Source organism: Nannospalax galili, unplaced genomic scaffold (genome assembly GCF_000622305.1).
Source record: "Nannospalax galili isolate Female #2095 unplaced genomic scaffold, S.galili_v1.0 scaffold1077, whole genome shotgun sequence".
NCBI classification, from domain to species: Eukaryota; Metazoa; Chordata; class Mammalia; order Rodentia; family Spalacidae; genus Nannospalax; species Nannospalax galili.
The window spans coordinates 1,277,008-1,297,318 of NW_008340429.1; the positions used below are offsets into that span (position 1 = coordinate 1,277,008).

Genomic DNA, 20,311 nt, shown 5'->3' on the forward strand with positions numbered 1-20,311 from the left:
CGGGGGGAGGGAAACACATGAACTTTGCATCTCCCATTAAGGACAGATTTTTGTTGGTTCAAGCAAAACAGTGGAAGCTCCTAAAGTCATGCAGGAAGTTGCTGGGATAGAACACTAAGGAGTTTTGTACCACTTTGTCTTCCCCGTTGAGCACCATCTGAGCTGTCAAACTTTGCTGCCAAGGGGGCTGAATCAACCCTGTAGCATGAAATGAGTGGGAAGGTAGGAGGCTTCTGTGACACAGATTTTCAGCGCCTGTTCCCAAGGTTTCCAGGACTGAAGAGATTTCACAATTGGTTGAGAGCACACAGACTTTTTGGCCAATCAAACTTAGAGCCGAGGTGGGGATCTGCTCTTCCTGCCTCCACTCACATTTAACTCCCTCCTCCAGCTCCCTAGCTCCACTCACATTTAACTCCCCTCCCCCATGCACCCACCCCCGCCAGTTGGTGACTAAGAAAGATTGCAGGCAGGCAAACCTCAGAGCAGTTTTTAAGAGGCTGGAAGGAGATATAAGAGATTTCAGCTTCTGCATTCCAAACGCTGGGTCTACCTTGGAGACAGACAAGACAGCACAGTTACTCTCCAGGAAGGGACTTCTGGGTCATGGGGTCCATGGCATCCCCACAGCTCGCTGGGAAATGGCAAGTGCTGTATATGTTGTCCTTGTGCTGCTGTGGCTGGGTGTCTGGGCAGCTTCATTATTCAGTGGTGGAGGAGTCAGAGCTGGGGACGCTGGTGGGGAATGTTGCCCAAGATCTGGGCTTAAAGGTGACAGATCTGTTGAGCCGAAGGCTGCGACTGGGCTCTGAGGAGAATGGGCGCTATTTTTCCCTGAGCTTGATGAGTGGTGCTTTGGCAGTGAATCGAAAAATTGACCGAGAGAGCTTGTGTGGAGCCAGCACTAGCTGCCTGCTGCCTGTGCAGGTGGTGACTGAACACCCCTTGGAGCTCATTCGTGTAGAGGTAGAGATCCTGGACCTCAATGACAACTCTCCTAGCTTTGCCACTCCTGAGAGAGAGATGCGCATCTCAGAGTCAGCTGCACCTGGAGCCCGATTCCCACTGGATAGTGCTCAGGATCCAGATGTGGGCACCAATACTGTGAGCTTTTATACTCTAAGCCCCAACAGCCACTTCTCTCTGAATGTGAAGACCCTAAAGGATGGGAAGCTGTTCCCTGAGTTAGTACTGGAGCAGCAGCTGGATCATGAAGCCAAGGCAAGACATCAGCTGGTGCTCACTGCTGTGGATGGGGGGATCCCAGCCCGCTCAGGGACCAGCCTCATCTCTGTCATCGTGCTGGACATTAATGATAATGCTCCAACCTTTCAGTCCTCAGTTCTACGAGTGGGGCTCCCAGAGAATGCACCCACAGGTACACTGCTTCTCCGCCTCAATGCCACTGACCCAGATGAGGGCACCAATGGTCAACTAGTCTACTCTTTTGGAGACCACACATCTGAAGCAGTGAGGAATCTCTTTGGTCTGGATCCAAGCAGTGGAGCAATTCACGTGTTGGGTCCAGTAGATTTTGAAGAGTCAAATTTCTATGAAATTCATGCAAGAGCCCGAGACCAGGGACAACCTGCCATGGAGGGCCACTGTGTGATTCAAGTGGATGTAGAGGATGCCAATGACAATGCCCCTGAGGTGCTACTGGCGTCTTTGGTCAACCCTGTCCTAGAGAGCACACCAGTGGGGACAGTAGTGGGGTTGTTTAATGTGCGTGACCGAGACTCTGGTAGAAATGGTGACGTGAACCTGGATATATCTCCAGACCTGCCATTTCAAATTAAGCCTTCTGAGAACCACTATTCACTGCTAACCAGCCAGCCATTGGACCGAGAGGCCACATCCCATTATATTATCAACCTCCTGGCCAGTGATGCTGGCTTGCCTCCCCTGTACACACATCTCACTATCAGGCTCAATATTTCAGATGTTAATGACAACGCACCCCACTTCACCCAGCAGCTCTACACTGCTTACATCCCAGAAAATCAGCCACCAGGCTCCCTCCTCTGTACTGTCGCTGCCTCAGATCCAGACCTTGGAGATAATGCCCGCCTCACCTACTCCATTGTAGGGAGTCAAATTCAAGAAGCTCCAGCCTCTTCTTTTGTGTATATCAACCCTGAGGATGGACAGATCTTTGCCCAGCGGACCTTTGACTATGAATTGTTGCAGATGCTGCAGATTGTGGTGGGGGTTCGAGACTCTGGCTCTCCCCCACTGTATGCTAACACATCTCTCCATGTGTTTGTCCTTGACCAGAATGATAATGCCCCAGCTGTGTTGCACCCACGGCCTGGCAGGGAACTCTCAGCCCCCCAGCGTCTCCCTCGATCTGCAGCTCCTGGTTCTTTGGTCACCAAGGTGACAGCTGTGGATGCTGATGCAGGCCACAATGCCTGGCTCTCTTATTCTCTGTTGCCACAGTCCACAGCCCCAGGACTGTTTCTTGTGTCTGCGCACACTGGTGAGGTGCGCACAGCCCGGGCCTTACTGGAGGATGACTCTGATACTCAACAGGTGGTGGTTCTGGTGAAGGACAATGGTGATCCTTCACTGTCCTCCACAGCAACAGTACTTCTAGTACTGGAGGATGAGGATGCAGAGGAAATGCCCAAATCCAGTGACTTCCTCACAACGCCCCCTGAGCGTTCAGACCTCACCCTTTACCTCATTGTGGCTCTAGCAGCCATCAGTCTCTTATCCTTAGTCACCTTCACTTTTATGTCAGCCAAGTGCCTGAAGGGGCACGCAGATGGGAATAGAGATGGGGGCCGGTGCTGCGGGCACAGGGACTCACCCTCTCGAGAATTTTATAAGCAGTCCAGCCCCAACCTGCAGGTGAGCTCAGATGGCACACTCAAGTATATGGAGGTGACCCTGCGGCCCACAGACTCGCAAAGCCATTGCTACAGGACGTGCTTTTCACCGGCCTCCGATGGCAGTGACTTCACTTTCCTTAGGCCCCTCAGCGTTCAGCAGCCCTCAGCTCTGGCGCAGGAGCCGGAGGCCTTGCGTTCCCGCTCTAACACGCTGCGGGAGCCAAGCCAGGTGAGGGCTCAGCGCCGCCCAGGCGAGCAGGGGGTGGGGGTGGCGTGGCCGATGCTGACCTGTCCATATCCGGACCGTGCACTCTTTTCAGTGAGCTGGCTCGGCTGCTGGCTGAGTCCCACCCAATCCTCGGGATCCTGTGAACCGACCGTGGGGATCCGAGGAGAGGTCGAGGCAGGATGTGCCCCACAAGCACCGAGAGCTGGGGGTGTTTGTGGGCGAGGGGAGGTCGGTGAAACTCCCGTCCTACACCGCTTCCGGTGAACTCGCAGCGACTTCGCGGGGCCAGGATGTAGGTGTTCGGCCAGGGCTTGCGGGTGCCCTCGGTGCTGACACACCCACGGCCCCACGCGGCGCGGGCTGGCCTTGCCGGCCCAGCCCACTCACCCGCCTCGGCCGCCCTCAGAGGTACCCAGGGTCCACTGTGACTCCTCATGAGATGCCCAGGTCGCGGCTACCTAGGACCCAGAAGGACTGCGGGGGGGGGGGGGAGCGTCTTCCCAACTTTCCCATCACACACCGGGCGGTCACAAGTCCTTTGTTAGGATTCCTGAAACTCGGGAGCGACGCTGGGTGCTCTAGGCTCCCAACAGGCGGAACTATGACCTGCTAAGGCCTGGGACAGGACCTCTGCACCCTCAGCCCCAAACCTTGGGCAGCCCAGAGCCTGCGAGGCCTAGAGGCGTGACCAATGAGCAGCAGCCCTAGGACTGGCGGCCTGGGACCCTGGAAGTTGGACCCTGGAGAACCCCCGACGCTGGAGGCTCAAAAATAGGCTTTGGCACCGTCGTAATCCGCCCAGAGATCCAGTCAGTACTTTGGGGATGACCAAAGTATCTGAGACGCTTGGTAAATCTTTCCTTCTCTGACAGATGGAAAGCCACAGCCTCTGCCAGATGCCAGAGGTACCCTCATATGCTGGGAAACTAAAATAGTAAAAAGCACAGGTGTCCACAACCTCAGGAGCTTTAATTCAAAAGCTTTTATTCCTCCACTCTGCCTGTACTGTATGGGGTTTATATTTTGAAACAACATCCCCACATGCCTTTGATAGCTGATCGAAAGAGCCCTATTACACACTTCCTCAAAAAACCAGGATATCTCATTTGCTCTTCCCACCACCGTTGCTGGATAGTTATTAACTGGTTAGTAGTTACCACCTACTTTCACAGAGGTCAAATGACTTTCTCAAGTTCAGAGTAAATGATAAAGAATCTAACCCAGGTCTGTTTAACTCTAGTGTGTACTTTTGACTTGAAACTTGTAAAGATGGTTGGCATCTGCTAGGATAGGACAAGGATGGGAGTTCCCTTTCTCCTTAGGACCTCAACTGTGGAGGAAGATCTTTGGAGCTCCTCTTTCTCAGGAGCCCTCCTTGAACAAACTTGGCCCCACCCTTCTCATGTGGGTTTTGCCCAGCTCCCTGTCCTACCATCACAATCCCTGCTCCACATGTACATTCTGCTGTTGGAGTACAGTGGCTGAGGAGCTGTACCCTTCTCCATGGCAGCCCCACAATGGTGCTCATGGCTCCTGATGCACCAGAGATGTTAGGTTTCTGGGTTTCACCCAATTTCCTATCACCTGTGGACTTCAGTGTGAGTCATTGGCAGTCCTTGGTCTTCCTTCTCCCAAGGGTAATCTGAGATGCTCACACTCTCTACTCCTGGGAGTGTGAAAATTAATTACTAGCACATCCCAGAAACTGAAGATGTGGCTGTAGGACAATGTGTCGTAGGATACAATGTCCCCTGAAGGATTGAAGGACTTAGAAATGAAGTGGTGGCTGGCAGAGTCCTGCACACTCAGCTGGGTGGGAGATGGCTGAAGATCAGTCCCTTAGGAGCTCTGGAGACTCATTTGGCTCTGCTTTGAGGCTGTGGGATTGTGGTCCCTCTGGGCTCCATCCCAGCCATTTTCTTTGCCTTGGACAGAGCTGCCTTGTTTTCTCCTCCTTGGTCACAAGCCATTGTGTGGCATGAAGTTTTGGGGGTGAGAGGTATCCCAGGGCTTGGATGCCCTATAAAAGCCCAGGCTGGCAAGACTCCTAAATTAATAATGTATTTAGCTGTGGGAAGAGGTCTTTAAGAGCCAAAGGCCTGGAGGAGGTATTTCTCTGAATGTGTCACTGCACAACTTGGCATGAAAAGGGTTACCCAGAGCAGCAGCCATCTTGCTACAGCCGATGCTTTGTTCCCAGCTGAGGAGCTGAATAACTCCATTCTAGGACTGCTGGGATTCTATCTAAAAGCCTCCTCTGCTATTTGAGGAGGGGGATGCTTTTATGCACACACACACACACACACACACACACACACACACACACACACACTAGTTCCACAGAAGACACTTTCAGTCCTTGAATTTTGGCTCAGAAGTTCTGAGTCTAGGGACAGAGAAAAGGGGACCATTTCTTCAGCAAGGAAATCTGGGCTTGTTCACTGTGATCAGATGAAACAATGTTTTCTTTTAGTTTCTGAGGTGCTTCTCCCCACCCCCCACCTTTGGAGATGTATCTACCCTCCCCCACCTTATCCCATCCCATTTCCCCCCTTTGCCTACTTCTCCAGCCCCCATTCCCCAGACTTGGTGACACCTGACTGCTGTTGGGAACTCAGCCACTTTCCCTCTGTTTTCTCCACAGCAAGCCCCGCCCAACACTGACTGGCGTTTCTCTCAAGCCCAGAGACCAGGCACCAGCGGGTAGGTGACTGAATCTCCAGCCCACCCTCTCCTCTGCAGCATTTTCCCAGTGATTATGTGGGAGGAGATGGGGGATGGCTGTGCATTTGCTACAAATGGCTTCTTACCTCATTTCATGATTTCAAAGAGGCTTTGATGTCCAAAAGTTCCTACACAGACCCCAGGAAGAAGAGATGCCTATTCCGTCTATTTGGGAAACAAAATTCACATACTCATTCTCTCCCTTCTTCCAGCTATGCACATTTCCCTATCTCCTAAGGGCTCTGTAAGACCCAAGGATAGGCCTGGATGCAGGGGAGGCCCTTTATACCTATCCACTGCCTACATCCTCCTCTCCTGAATTGAGCTGGCCTCCAGCCTAACTAGAGCTTGATTAGAGAAACAGGAGGCAAGGGGAGAACAGGCTGTCTGCAGTTAGCATCTCCCCCAGAGTCTTGGAGGAAAATGGAGGTGGAGGGGAGGGTGTTCTCACTCCAGCTGTGGAAAAAGGCTGCACAGCTGGAGATGACACTGCTCATAAAATAGTACATTCTCATTATAGAAACATGAGAAATAGAAAGTTGTCTTAGGGTGGACCAAACCAGGTCTCCCTCGCCCTGCTCCTCCTCCAGCTGACTTCCAGCCCCTACTTGTCCTGCCCTGTCTGCCTGCAAGACTTTTGTCTCTGCCTCATCTTTCTCTAGTCTGTGTCTGGCTCAGTTTGTTAACTCTGCATCCTTCCCAAAGTTTCCATCTCATTTTGCAAGTCTCTCCCTCTCCCTCTCTCTGTGCGTAGCTCAGGTCTGTCTCTACTGCTGCATCTGTATCCACCGTGTCTCCTTGCCCTGATCTACATCTCTCTTTATATTATGACTGCCATGGCATGGGACTCAGTAAATGTGGAAGGAATAAATAAATGTGACTCTTCCTAGGGTCAGTCTGTTTTTCCTTTCTGTCTCTACTCCCTATCCTTGATCTCTTTTTTTCCCTCTCCATTCATTTCCTTATATCACTATGTTCTTCTGTCTCCAGGCTCCTACTCTTCTGTTGCTCTCCATGTGCTTTCCCCTCTGTTCTCAGGCTCACTGTGTCATTCTGTTTTTTATGTCAATCCTGCTTTTTTGAGTCAGTTAATTTCTCTCTCTCTCTCTCTCTCTCTCTCTCTCTCTCTCTCTCCCTCTCCCTCTCATTTCTTTGTACTTGTGGGCAAGTGAGCACCCAGGCACCTCCTCCTCCTGCCCTTCACACACAGAGCCTTTGATAGCTGCTCCCCCACCACTCACCCTCCCATCCAGACCATCCCAGCTGCTCATTTCAATCTGGTATGAATTCCTGCTGAGACAGGAACCCCCTGTGGGGGTGGGGAGGAGGGTGGACTTCAGTAGAAAGACCTTCAGTTGGTCTAAGGGGTGTGGGGGTAGGATCAGAGCCAGCCTTCCTGCCCTAAGCCAGGAGCTGAGAAAAGTCAGCCCAAGGAGGGGGAGCAGGACTTGGGCTCCCTTCCCATGTTTGCCCAGATGCTAAGATGGTGAGCTTCAGGGCTTCCATTCCACTTCCTTCTCTTGTGCCCTTATTGTCACAAGAATCTAGGGAGCCTGGAGTACAAGGCATATTCCAGCTCCTGGGCATGCTCAGTCCTGTCCCTGGCATCAAGAATGCAAAGAGCTCTAAAAGGCAGCCACAAGGGGCTTGGGCTGCTCTTGCCCCTCTCCTTTGACCTCAACTGTTTCCTTTCTTTACTGGCCTGACCAGGCTCCCCATAGGTTATCCACGTAGTCATTCATTCAATGAATCTTTTTTGAGCATCTACTGTGAGCCAGGCACTGTGCTAACACTGACATGTAAGAGTGAACAGGCAGACGCCATCCCTAAACGCCTAGGTTTCCATGTGAACAAATCACACTTAAAAACAAAACAAAACAAAACAAAAAAAAACCTAATAATAGAAGATTCTAGGAAGAAGAATGTAATAGGGGAGGGAAGTTCAAGGAAGGCTTCTAAGAAGAGATGACATGTGGGCTGCAGCAGCTCTGAGAAGCTGAGAAGCCCTGGGCAGTTTGTGTTCCTTCTGCTCTCATCAGCCAAGGCCTTGCACTGGCCCTGAATCACAAGTTATTGCTAGAACTGGAAGTCCCAGCAATTGCCTCTCATATACCATCTTACCCCTACTGCCAGTCCTTTCTCATCAGTGAGAGGCTTAGTGGCCTGGAGTCTATGGGGGTGTTCTTAGGGAGGTGGAGGAGGAGACTCAGGTGTTCTTTCTTCCACAGTGTGACTTCAGCTTCCCTCTGTCCTTCATTCAGCCCTTAGTGAATACCTTCTGCAGACCATGCTTTTTAGGACAGATAGACACATAGTCTCTGCTCTCAAGGAGTTTGCAGTGTATTGAGGGAGACAAGTGTTAATGAACCACAAAAATAAATGTAGAAGTATAACTTTTGTGAGTGCTGGGAAAGGCAGCACCTAGGGGTGAGAGTGTGCCATGGGGCTTTGACCTAATCAGGGAGCAGGAGGACATCAGGAGGCAACAAGGAGGTTGAGACCTTGAAGGATGAATACAGATTAGCCAACTGAAGACAAGAAGGAAGAGCTTATGCAGAGGCCCTGTGGTAAGGCCTCTCAGGATGAACAAAAGGACAGGGTGTTTTCTCTGCCATTTTGATGAGCAGATCGGAGTGAGAGGATGAAGAGGGGCAGTTTCTCCTATTCAGTCTAATTCTGAATTAGCCTTCCACTGCCTCTCTGCCCTACCTCCTCCCCACTGTCTGGCCCACTGCCTGCCAGCCAATCTGGCCAGGCATTCCAGGTTCAGAGCAGGGCCAGCGTTGAGGTCTTCAGTGATCCAGGGTCAAGTTCAAGGCAACAGAAGGTCATGCTGCCTGGACAAAAGGGGACAGTCACATTCCAAAGTCCTTGCTGTATGCTTCTTCCCACAGTGTGCCTTCTCTGGCTATCCTTCTGGCTTCTGATCCCAGCAGCTGTTGTCCCAGGCCTTGAGCCCAGCAAGTCATCTCTGTCTTCCAGGATTTAACACGAGCTCTGCCCTGCCCTGTAGCTATTCCCAGCTTCTGCAAGGGAAAGAGAGTCTCTGGTGGTACCATCTTGCTCAACAAACAAACAGCCTGTTTTTTTGTTTGCCTGTTTGTTTTGCTTATAAAATAATACATTCTTGGGGCTACAGAGATGGCCCAGTGGTTCAGAGCACTTGCTGCTCTTCCAGAGGACGGAGATCAATTCCCAGCACCCATATCAGGCAGCTCAATTGCCTGTACCTCCAGCTCCAGGGGATCCAATGCTCTCTTCTGACCTCCACAGGTCTCTCTCTATCTTTCTCTGTCTCTCTCTGTCTCTCTCTATCTCACATACACACAACATACACATAACATACACACACACACAAGAAGAAAAGGAAAATAAATCTTAAAAAATATAATAATAATTCTCATTATGGAAACATGAGAAATAGAAAAAAATAGAGAAATTCCAATTCCTCCATAGACTTACCACTAGCATTTTTAATATAGAAAAAATTAAGTATATATGAAAATAGAGAATGTGTTGACACTCTAGGGGCCTACCATTCTGCTCAGACTTTCTGTCCTGTCCTGTGTCACTGAGTTTCCTCATACCCCCTTGGATTATTTCAGAGAAAATCTTAAACATTGCATAATTCCATCTAGGTTTTTCCTGTCTTTAAAGAAGATTCTTTTTTAAGACACACATTTTGGGGCTGGGCGTGGTGGGGCACACCTTTAATCCCAGCACTTGGGAGGCAGAGGCAGGCGATCTCTGTGAGTTCAAGGCCAGCCTGGTCTACATAGTGAGTTCCAGGACAGCTGAGGCTACAGAGAGACCCTGTCTCAAAAAAAGACAAAAAAAAAAAAATACACATCTTGCATTTTGTTTAGTGTTTCTTAAGTCTCTTATCCTCTTTAGTGTAAAAGTTCCTTTCCATATTTTTTGGTTGTAATTTATTCATTGAATCATTAGCATTTTTACATGTATCTTTCTAAGTATTTTTATTTCTATAGTCAAAGAGCATGTAGAAGCTTCTTTTTTTTTTTTTTTTTTTGCTTTTGTTTTTGAGATAGGGTCTCTCTATATATCCCTGGATGCCTGGAACTCACAAAGATTGGCCTGCCTCTGCCTCTGAGTGCTGGGATTAAACACATGCACTACCACACCCAGCCTTAAGATTCGTTTTTTACAGTCTGATTCAACTAAATCACTTGTTCATAAACTCAGTATCTAGAATTTCATTCCTAGTTAACTGCTTTATTTCTTATCAGTTGTTTAAAATAGAGATTGTGGTCATCTTGTCCATTATTATTGTAGCCTATTTTTTCTTCTTTATAACATGTCAGATGAATTCCTCCAAATCAGTAAAAACTCTTCCAGAGTCATTTGATTGTTACTTAATAGCCCCTCATATGGATATGCATGTGTATTTTCAGATGCTAATGGATGCTTACCACACTAACCAAATACATATGCATTCCCTCCCCTGCCCCCAAGACACAGGGAATATTTTATCCTGGCCTGGCCCATGGGATACCCCATCTCCCTGACCTCTGTGCTCACCAAGCTAACCAGAATGCAGACTCCTTAGGGCACACATAATAGGTGCTTGGGAAATGGTTTATTAAATGTGGTCCATTTCCTTCATTTTTACTTTTCACTCTTCCCCAAATCTTAGAAGAGCCCCCTGTATCTGCTGCTGGGACTCCGGGGCCTCCATGTTGAAAACTAGTTCCTTTCTGTGCGTGAGATCACCATTGGCTTTAGGGTCATATTAGGCCAGTTAGAAGTTGCCACTCTACCACTTACCAGCTGTGTGTGACTTTGAGCAGCCTCTGAGTCCTGATTGCAGCTGCCAGAAATCATGGATAATCATAACCTTTATCTGCAGGGTGATTCTGAGGATGAAATGGATGATAAACACATAACCCAGTTGGTCCAGTGCTCAGAACAGGGAGCTTTAGTACATGGCTAAAAAAAGACCTTCCCCCTCTGCTCATTTCTTGCCCAGCTTCAGAGAGCTGGCAGCCTGCCCACCTGTCTGGCCTCTAGTCTTCAAGCATTTTCCTGACAGTACAGCCATCATAGATCTAGGCCACCCTTGCACTCACCTTTATTTTCTTAGTACCACTGCCCATAGCCAGGTCATCCTTCTGAGCTCCACCTGTGTTTCTCCAATAGGTTCCCTACCCCCCAGCTTTCCCTTCACCTGAGCTGAGCCCAACAGCCCCAGAGCTCAGTCAGACTAGAGTGAGGGATCCTGGGTTTTCATGGAGACAGGGATCACTGAAGCCTGGGTTTCTGTCCCAGGGGAACCCCCACACCCTCTATCCTTGCCCAGGGAAAAGAGTTAGTTTCAAGTAGTTAAGTCTGACCATGGCAACCTCCCTTCTGAGTGCCTCAGGAGCTTTCAAAAACTGAGGAAGGAATAAACTAAAATGCTTAGTGTCCACACTGCTGCCCCACCTGATACCCCTCCTACACACACTTTGTCGTGATCACACTATCTCTTCTCTTTGCATCAACACTGCCCTTTCCCCAATTTCCTCAGTAACTGAGGACATGCCCCTGCCTTGAGAGCTCTGTCTCTATCACATGCCTTCTAGGTGACCTGTTTTTACCCCTCAACTTTTATAAATATATATTTTATTACTTTTATTTTATGTGTATAAGTGTATTGCCTGCATGTGTGTAAGTGCACCTGTGCCATGCTGTGCAATGCACTCGGAGGTCACAAGAAGGTACTGGATCGATCCCTTGGAACTGGAGTTACAGACGGTTGTTAGCCACCATGTGGGTGCTGGGATTCAAACCCGGGTCCTCTGCAAGAGCAGTCAGTGCTTTTAACCACTGAACCATCTCTCCAGCCCCTACCCTTCAACTTTTAATCTTGAAATGTTTCAAACCATCAAACAGTTAAACAGTATAATGAAAATACACATATCCTTTGCTTTTAAAAAAAACCTAGATTCAGCTGGATGTGGTGGTGCACACCTTTAATCCCAGCACTCAGGTGACAGAGGCAGGTGGATCTCTGTTAGTTCAAGGCCAATCTGGTCTTCATAGTGAATCCAGGCCAGCTGTGGCTACAGGGAGACCCTGACTCAAAAAGACCAAAAAAAGAAACCCGATCCCTAGATTCATTATTTTGCATTTTTGCTTCATCCTCTCCTTTTCCCTCTCCCTCTCCCCGCCCCCACACACATGCGTGCACATGCATACACTCCAGAACCACTTGAATAGGAATTGCAGACATCACAACATTTGATATAGTGTATGTCTCCTAGGACTCCTATAAAACCACAAAAAATGATCATATTTGAGGAATTTAGCATTAATGTAATAATACCCAGTCTACCAGCAGACTTTCCTAAATGTTCTCAGTATGTCCTTTTAATCTGTTTTTTAAATTAGATTTAGGATTTGACCAAGGAGCATGAATTGCATTTGCTTGTCATGTCTCTTCCTTCTACTTTAATCTAGAACAGCCTCCCTACTTTTCTTCCTTTTTTTTAATGATAGAGATACCTTTAAAGAAGCCAGTAGTCAGCTGGGCATGGTGGCACATGCTTGTTATCCCTTTTATCACAGAGGCAGGTGGATTTCTATAAGATCAAGGCCAGCCTGGGAAAAAAAATAAAAAAGCCAGTATTCTTAAAATGCCCAAAATCTGATTTATTGATTATTTTGGCTATGTTCAGGTTAGACAGTCTTGGGAAGACTATTCCATGGGTGACACTCTGTTCTTCCCACTGATCACACTGGGAGTCATTTCATATCAGTTTGTCCTGTCGTCAGTAATGCTGTTGGTTCACTTGAGAAAAGCCGTTATTATTCATTACGATGATTTTCATTTTTGTTTCCTTAGCTCTTTTGAGACAAGGTCTCTCTGTGTTGGCCAGGCTGGCATCCAGCTCTGATTAACTAACCTTAGCCTCCTGAGTGCTGAGATTTCAGGTGTCCACCACAGTATCCAGCTTTATAAAGTGTCCTAATTTGTTTCTCCATTGCTGTGACAAAATACTCTGACCAATACCAACATGGAGAGGAAAGGGTTTATTTATCTTACATCTCCCAGGTCACAGTTCATCAGGGAGCCCAAGGTAGGAGGAACTCAGGGCAGGAAGCTGGAGGCAGGAGCTGGAGCACAGGCCATGGAGGAACTCTGCTTACTGGCTTGCTCCCTGGCCCCTGCTCAGCTTGCTTTCTTATGCAACACGGGCCCACCTGCCCAAGGGTGGCACCACCCGCATTGGGCTGGGCTCTCCCATATCACTCATCAGGAAGGTGACCCTCAGACATAGCCACAGGCCAGTCCAATAGAGGAAATTCCCCAGTTGAGGTTCTCTCAACCCAGGTGTGTCAAACTGACACTAAAACGATCCAGCACATAAAGCTACTTCTTAAAAAAAAAGTTTTAAAATTGTATTTATTATTTTTATGTGTATGTGTGTATTTCCTGCATGTAGGTAAGTGCACCCATGTCATGCAATGCCTGTGGAGGTCAGAAGAGGCTGTCGGATCCCCTGGGACTGGAGTTAAGGACAGTTGTTAGCTTCCATGTGGGTACTGGGGTTCGAACCCAGGTCTTCTGCAAGAATAACCAGTGTTCTTAACCGCTGAGCCATCTATCCAGCCTCCACTACTTTTATTTTTGTATTATGCTGGACATAGAACCCTGAGCCTTGTGCATGTGAAGCAAGCACTCTGCCACTGAGCCAGTCCTTGTTTTTTTTTGAGACAGAGGCTCATTATGTAACCTAGGCTGGCCTTAAACTCACAATTTTCCTCCCTCTACCTCCAGACTGCTAGGATTACAGGCATGCATTTCCATGACTGGTGAAGATATTTTTAAATATGTGTGATTAATAAGTAATCTGTGGAAGATACTTGGCATTCACGGATGATCCTTGCCTGAACCCAGTTTTACACCTGTGGTCACTAAGTGGCACCTGGCAGTCACTGCCTCTACCTCTGTTAAGCTGACATTCTCCTGCAAGTCACCTGGATCACTTGTTCAGATTTAAATTTGCTGTTATTTCTTTGGAGAAGCCTAGACTCAGCTCTTCATCACCCTGCCTAGGTCAGGATTCTCCTTAGCTACTCTGGTAACGCCCTTCCCTCAGTACACTTGTTGCAATTGCAAGTTTTGTGTAATTATTTAATATCGACGTCTCAATCAATGTGCACTAAGAGCAGCATGAAAATGAACTATTTCTGTCATTGTCGAGCTCCAAGCCTAGCACCCAATGTCTGCTGTCTAGTAATTGTTTTCTTACTCTGTTTTTCTCCTCTTTCTCTCCCCCACCCTTCGTGTGTGTGTGTGTGTGTGTGTGTGTACAAGCTGGAACTTGAACCTAGGGCCTCACTCATCCTAGGCAAACACTTTACCACTAATCTATATCCTCAGCCCTGCAGTTATTGGATAAATGGGTAAAAAATCCCAACTCTTCTCTTCCTTTGGAGGAAGGAACAAAATTCCTGCTTTCCCCTCAAGCCCTTTGTGTTGACTATGGTGGTGTTCAAGGGACAGGAGCTTCATGCTCTATTCTGAGCATTAGACTGACCCACATATTTGGGGATGAGGAATCTCAGACCAGGGGAACAGTAAGGATAGGCCTTGCAAAATATATAAAGAAGTTCTTGGTGGTGCTCACTCACTCTGATGATGTGCACACACACACACACACACACACATACACACACACACCCTCCCTCCCTCCCTCACAGCCTGCCCTGAGCCTTTTCTTTTTACCTCATAGGGACTTAACTCTCTCCCTTGGCCTCTTCCCATTCATTCAGGCAATATTCATTCATTCATTCATTCATTCATTCATTCATTCATTCATTCATTTTCAGGCAGGGTCTCACCATGCAGCCCATGAAGGCCTCAAACAGTTTTTCTGCCTCAGGAATCCCGAGTGATAGGATTACAGGCATGTACCACCAAGCCAAGCCAGGCAACAAATGTTTATTGGGGAACTTCTCTGTGCCAGTTCATGCCAAAGTATAGTGTTGGGATGGGGCTTCTTCCCCTGGCCATGCAAACTGGAATGACTTGATCCTTGAAAATCCATATGATAGTCAGGTGTAATCCCAGTCCTCTGGAGGTTGAGGCAGGAGAATTACTGTGAGTTTGAGGCTAGCATGGGCAATACAGTGAGTTGCAGACCAGCCTACAAAATAGGACTGTATCTCAAAAAAACAGAGGAAAGAGCGCGCACACACACCACACACACACACACACACACACACACACACACACACATATGCACGCGCGCGCGCACGGGAAAGATCTACATTGAGTTGAAATTCCTTAGAACTCTTTCATAGTTTAGCATTCTTTAAAACATTTTGGGTCACTGCATGTTGTTTTTCATGCATAGTACTTCTAAGTGACCTCATAAAGTCCTGGTGCCCAGGCTTCCTGCCCAGTGCTTCAGTAGGGGGCAGACCTGGTCCTGCCCCAGAGGCCAGTATAATGAAGGGGCAGATGCAACAGCAGTAGTCACAGGGTGACTGTGCTACCTACCATACTAGGCAAGCACCCAGCCCACCCTGGGTGAATTTTGGGATTCCCCGGGATAAGTTTTATTCATATCGCTAAAGCAAAGGCTGAGGGTTGACATTCTAGGGATTTGCAACTGCCCAGCATTGCCAGCAAAGAGGAGCTTGAAAGGGAAGTGGCTAGAAAGAGGACTGAAGATAGACTGTTTGAAAGTGATCTGGGGTGGGTGTGCTTGTGAAGCAAGAAAGACAGTTTGTGCCTGTAGGTTTTATACTGAGGGCTTAAGGAAACACTGAGTAGATCTGAGTTTTTGGAAATATCTTTCTCCTGCTGTGGGGACACTGGGGGCCTCTTTCATCTCTTGCTACTTTCTCTTTGGCTCCTATGCCTTCTAGTTCTGGGACATTCTCTTGAATTGTCGTTTTTCAGTGTTCTCAGAAGAGGGTCTGATGTCTCAGGATATGACAGTGAGTCACATCCTGTCATGAAGGGAGAGAGATGGCAGTAGGGAAAGGGACTTGTGGGGGTCTGACTTCTGAAGGATCATATCAGCACCTCCTACCACTGACAGGAGCAGGTCTTGGGCATGGGGTGGGGATGGGGTATAGATTTGGGAACTCTGCAAAGAGGCTGGGAAAGAATGAGTGGGCCTAGCCTGCGACACTGCTGAACATATCACTGTCTCCCCAGGTCCCAAAATGGTGATGAAACTGGCACATGGCCCAACAACCAGTTTGACACAGAGATGTTGCAAGCCATGATCTTGGCCTCTGCCAGCGGTAAGTGGCACCCCGGGTGTAGCAGAATGGGAGATGGGGGGGGGCTACTACCATAGCCAACATGGCTATGGACTGGGTATTAGTCTGTGTGGTTTCTCTGTATCTAGCAGTCGGTCTTGAAGGACATAGAGCCAGACTGAAGAATAGTCAAAGGATTAGGGAGATCTAAGATGCCCAGAGCAGAACAAACAAGTAATCCATCAAGGAGATGTAGGAGTGGTGGTTACAAGTCTAGCTCTGAACTGGGCATTGTGGCACATGCCTGTAATCTCAGCATTCAGGAGGCTGAGGCAGGAGGATTGCTATGAGTTTAAAGCCAGTCAGGGCTACAAAGGAAAGCCCTGGCTCTAAAAAACTAAACCAAACAAGGAAATCTGACTCTGAAAAGAGATGTAAGTTGAGTCCTAGTTCTGCCCTTTACTATCCTTATGACTTTGATCGGTTTGCTCATTCTCAAACTTCAGTTTCCTCAGCCAAGAAGATGGGGATAGCAGCCTCAACAGGTTATTATGAACACGAAAGGAAATGCAGAGAGTGTGGTACTGGGCCTGGCACATACTAGGCCCCCATTAGTGGATGTGGATGTTCCAGGCAGAGAAGGTCATTCTTTCTGCTGCCCCCATCTCCAGACCTGGACTGTAGTCTTTCCTCATGGCTAACAAAGAACCTTGGTTTATAATAGAGATTTGGCTAGTGTCAGTGGTTCAAGAGTCAGTCACTGGAGTCCTACGCAGGTGAAGCAAGCAGAATAGTGTCATTAACACTTAAGAGAACAGGCTTTGGAGGCCAGTCAATCTGGGTTCAAATTCTGGTGTCACCACTTAGATGTGAGACCTTAGATAAGTTATTAAGCCCCGCTGGGCCTCAGTTTCACTTTTGAAATATTAATAGGTTTCATTGTGCCATTATGAGGGTCAAAATTAAGGCCTTCAGCATAGGATTGGCAGAGAGTTATTATAGTGCATAGTGTTATAATTGATTAACCATTATCTTTATTGACCTACAGGGATGAAAAAGAAAAATAGAATCATTTCTCTTTTTCTGGAGACAAAGGCTCTTGAAGCCCAAGATGGCCTCAAACCTGATATGTAGCTGAGGTTATCCTTGAACTTCTGATCCTCCTGCCTCTACCTCCTGAATGTTGGGATTATAGACATATATCACTATGCCTGGTTTATATGCTACTGGGGATGGAACCCAGGGCTTCATGAATGCCACAATCAAATTCATTACTTTGTATTTTAAGCTAAAACATGAATTAAAAAAGTATAAATAACAGGGGCTGGAGAGATGGCTCAGCAGTTAAGAGCAATGACTGCTCTTGCAGAGGACCCAGGTTCAATTCCCAGCACCCACATGATGGCTACAAACCATCCTTAACTCCAGTTCCAGGGGAATCCAAAGCCCTCTTCTGACCTCCGAGGCATTGCATGACACAGGTGCACTCACATACATGCAGGCAATAGACTCATACACATAAAATAAAAATAATAAATAAAATATTTTTAAAAAGAATAAATAACAGTAAAAAGAATCTAATACCTGTTATTTAGAACTAGCTTCTGGATCAGGAAACCAAAATCTACAGGAAGGTTGCTGAGGATCAAGAGCTTGGTTCTTCAGCACAGCTGGAGGACTGGTAGGTAGACAGCCAGGAGAAGCATCTCTATGATCATGTCAGGATGTGTGCTAATGAAACTTTAAAGGCTTCATTTCAGTTAATCCTTTGGACTCTGCAAGGCAAGTCTGGTTATTCACATTTGGCAGAGGAGGGATATGAAATGACATTTGCCCCAAGGTTCCCAGAAGTGCCCAGATGTGATTCTAACTCCTTTTCTCCCAAGCTCATGTTCTTTCTACCACAGTGACTGTCAGATTTTAGATCCAGCCTCAGATGGCCAGGCATGGTGGTACATGCTTTTAATCCCAGTACTTGGGAGTCAGAGGCAGAAGATCTCTGTGAGTTTAAGCCAGCCTCACCCACACAGCAAGTTTCAGGATGGCCAAAGCTACATAGTGAGACCCTGTCTTGAGAAACCAGTAATAACAACAAAAGAAACTAGCCTCAGTTTCCCTCTTGGCTTGCTAGACTTAGAGTCTGAGTTCCTCCTGATGCCTCCTGCATTATTCTCTGATTAGGATTGCCAAATGAAATCTAAGCGGCTCCAATTAAATAGGATTTCAGATAAACAACTGCATTTTTAGTGTGAGTACACCTTGAAATGTTGCACAAGACAAACTATATTAAAAATCCTGTTTTACCCAAAATTGAAATATAGATGGATATCATGCATTTTTAATTGCTATGATCTAGTATTCTTACTCCAGATGGCTGTGAAAGCAAATGGGGCCAGGCCTATGGCTGATCAAAGGACAGAGGAAGGGTCAGGTGATGGGGGCTGAGATCCTTAACAGGCCAGCTGTGGTGGATGGCTGGGCCTGGGGAGATGCCAACTCCAGCTCTAGAGGGAAGTAAACAGGTCTTTTTAGCTATTGTGGCCTTGAGCCCTAAGACCAGAAAGCAGACTTTTCAGCCTAAATCCAGATGCTAAAAACAGACATGGAAGCAGACATGGAAGTTCTCCCTGGAGCAGAGCCATGGCTGCATACATGCTCCCCTGTCAGGGCTCCACCTCTCAGGCCCACACAGGGCCTGACCCAAGACTGAGCCTGGGCTCTGGGGAGCCAACTCCAGAGTAGAGGTGGCAGGGTCAGGACCTGCTCTCACTTTCACACCCACTTCTTAGCCGCAGAGCCAGAGAGGCTCCTGGAGCCCAGCCCAGCCTGGCCTGTGTGACTGCAAAGGGGAGTAGAAGGGAGGGACCTTTGAGAGGGTTTTTAAATAAACACTTGGGGGGCGGTGTGCCCAAAAGGAGGCTGTGGTTTGCAGCTCAACCAGCTTTGTGCTAGCTTCATCGTCAGCTATTCTCTGGTTACTGGGGAGTCTGCCTGGCTTGAGCTAATAGTATTAAGGGAACTAGGGCAGGGTGGTGATGAGACCGGAGCTCTCCGGGAGGCCACCAACCCCCCCCCCCCCCCCAAAGAGGTCCAGGTTCTTTCTCTTTGCATTTCTAACTCTGTGTCTTCTAAAACTAAGAGGAAACCTGGGTCCTTGCCTAGGCTGTCTTGGGGGTAGGATATAAAGACAAAGGTCATTGGTGTACCAAATCAGACGAAAGCTGGCAATCTAACTTCCCCTCAAATTCAGAGATGGGAAAGCTGAGGCCTGATGATGTACCACCTGGGTTAAGTTCACTCAGCCCCTTAATAGTGGGGATGGTGGGCAGAACTCCAGTGTCAGTCTGTTCCAATCTGGATCCCTCATCTTCTTTTCCCTCCTGATCCACAGACTCCCACAAGGTGGGCAGTAATGCTTGGTTGCCATTCAAGTGCTTCTCAGAGATCTTGGATGCCAGTTGGATGTGGGTGGTCTGGGCCCTTTTTTACTCGGTTAAACACTTCCTGTCTCGGCTCTGTCTCTCTTCTCCAGTTCTCCACTGTCCTTCCTTATTCTGTACTGTGGGCTCTCTGTGCTCTCCCCCCACCCTTTCTTCTTAAGCCCCTAAATCACTTTGGAATCTTGGCTCTTTGAAGCTGCACCTGGTCCTTTCCCCTAGTCCTTTCGAAGGCCTGGGGAGGGGTGGCCTAGGGAGGATTTCACTACCTCCTGGAGTTAATTTGGGAAATGTCAGCAAATGAAAGGGCTAAGGGAAGCTGAGAGGAAGTGGGAAGCTGCTCCCTCCTACCCAGGCCTTCTTCCAATGCCCTGAAGGCCCTCAGCTCCTAGACCTGGAGACTGGAAATGAAGCGTTGTGAAAACCCAGGCGATGGGGTATGGAGGTGGGGAGACCCAGGAACATCTCTGTTCTTCCTTTCTCATGCCCTCCCCTTCTTACCCGACACTGAAAATATTTCATGTCTCTATTTCTCAATCCCTGGTTTATGTCCCAGAATTACTCAGCCTCTCCAGTTTTAGTCACTCTCTCTGCAAGGCTCCAGGGTCTAGGGTGGGGGCAGAAGGACAGGAGGTGAACTCTCCAGCCTTTCGGCCAGGCTGGGCAGGGCCTTCCAAAGGCTTTAACTCTCTGTCTGCCACAGGGAACCTAGAAATCAAATGTCTATTTCCCTCTCCAACACCATCTCCAGTAATGATGACCCTGAGGGGGCAGCAGTGGCTAACATTTACTGAGCACTTGTCAAGTGCTAGGGAACTGGGTGCCTGTCTCATTAATCCTCACGGAACACACCACTCCCCCCC

General features: G+C 48.1%; 1 protein-coding gene across 21 annotated transcripts in view; it reads left to right on the forward strand.

The window, feature by feature from the left end:
• Positions 1 to 20,311, forward strand: part of LOC103736114 (protocadherin gamma-C4) — a 177,030-nt gene that overhangs the window by 152,418 nt on the left and 4,301 nt on the right. For 20 of the 21 annotated variants that reach the window (XM_017798797.2, XM_017798803.2, XM_017798800.2 and 17 more), the window contains 2 exons: positions 5,711 to 5,769; positions 15,965 to 16,053. In XM_017798797.2, coding sequence (XP_017654286.1) covers positions 5,711 to 5,769; positions 15,965 to 16,053 — 148 coding nt within the window. Of the gene's footprint in view, positions 1 to 448; positions 3,067 to 5,710; positions 5,770 to 15,964; positions 16,054 to 20,311 lie in introns of those variants that run through there. The other variant, XM_017798785.2, reaches the window with a different exon arrangement.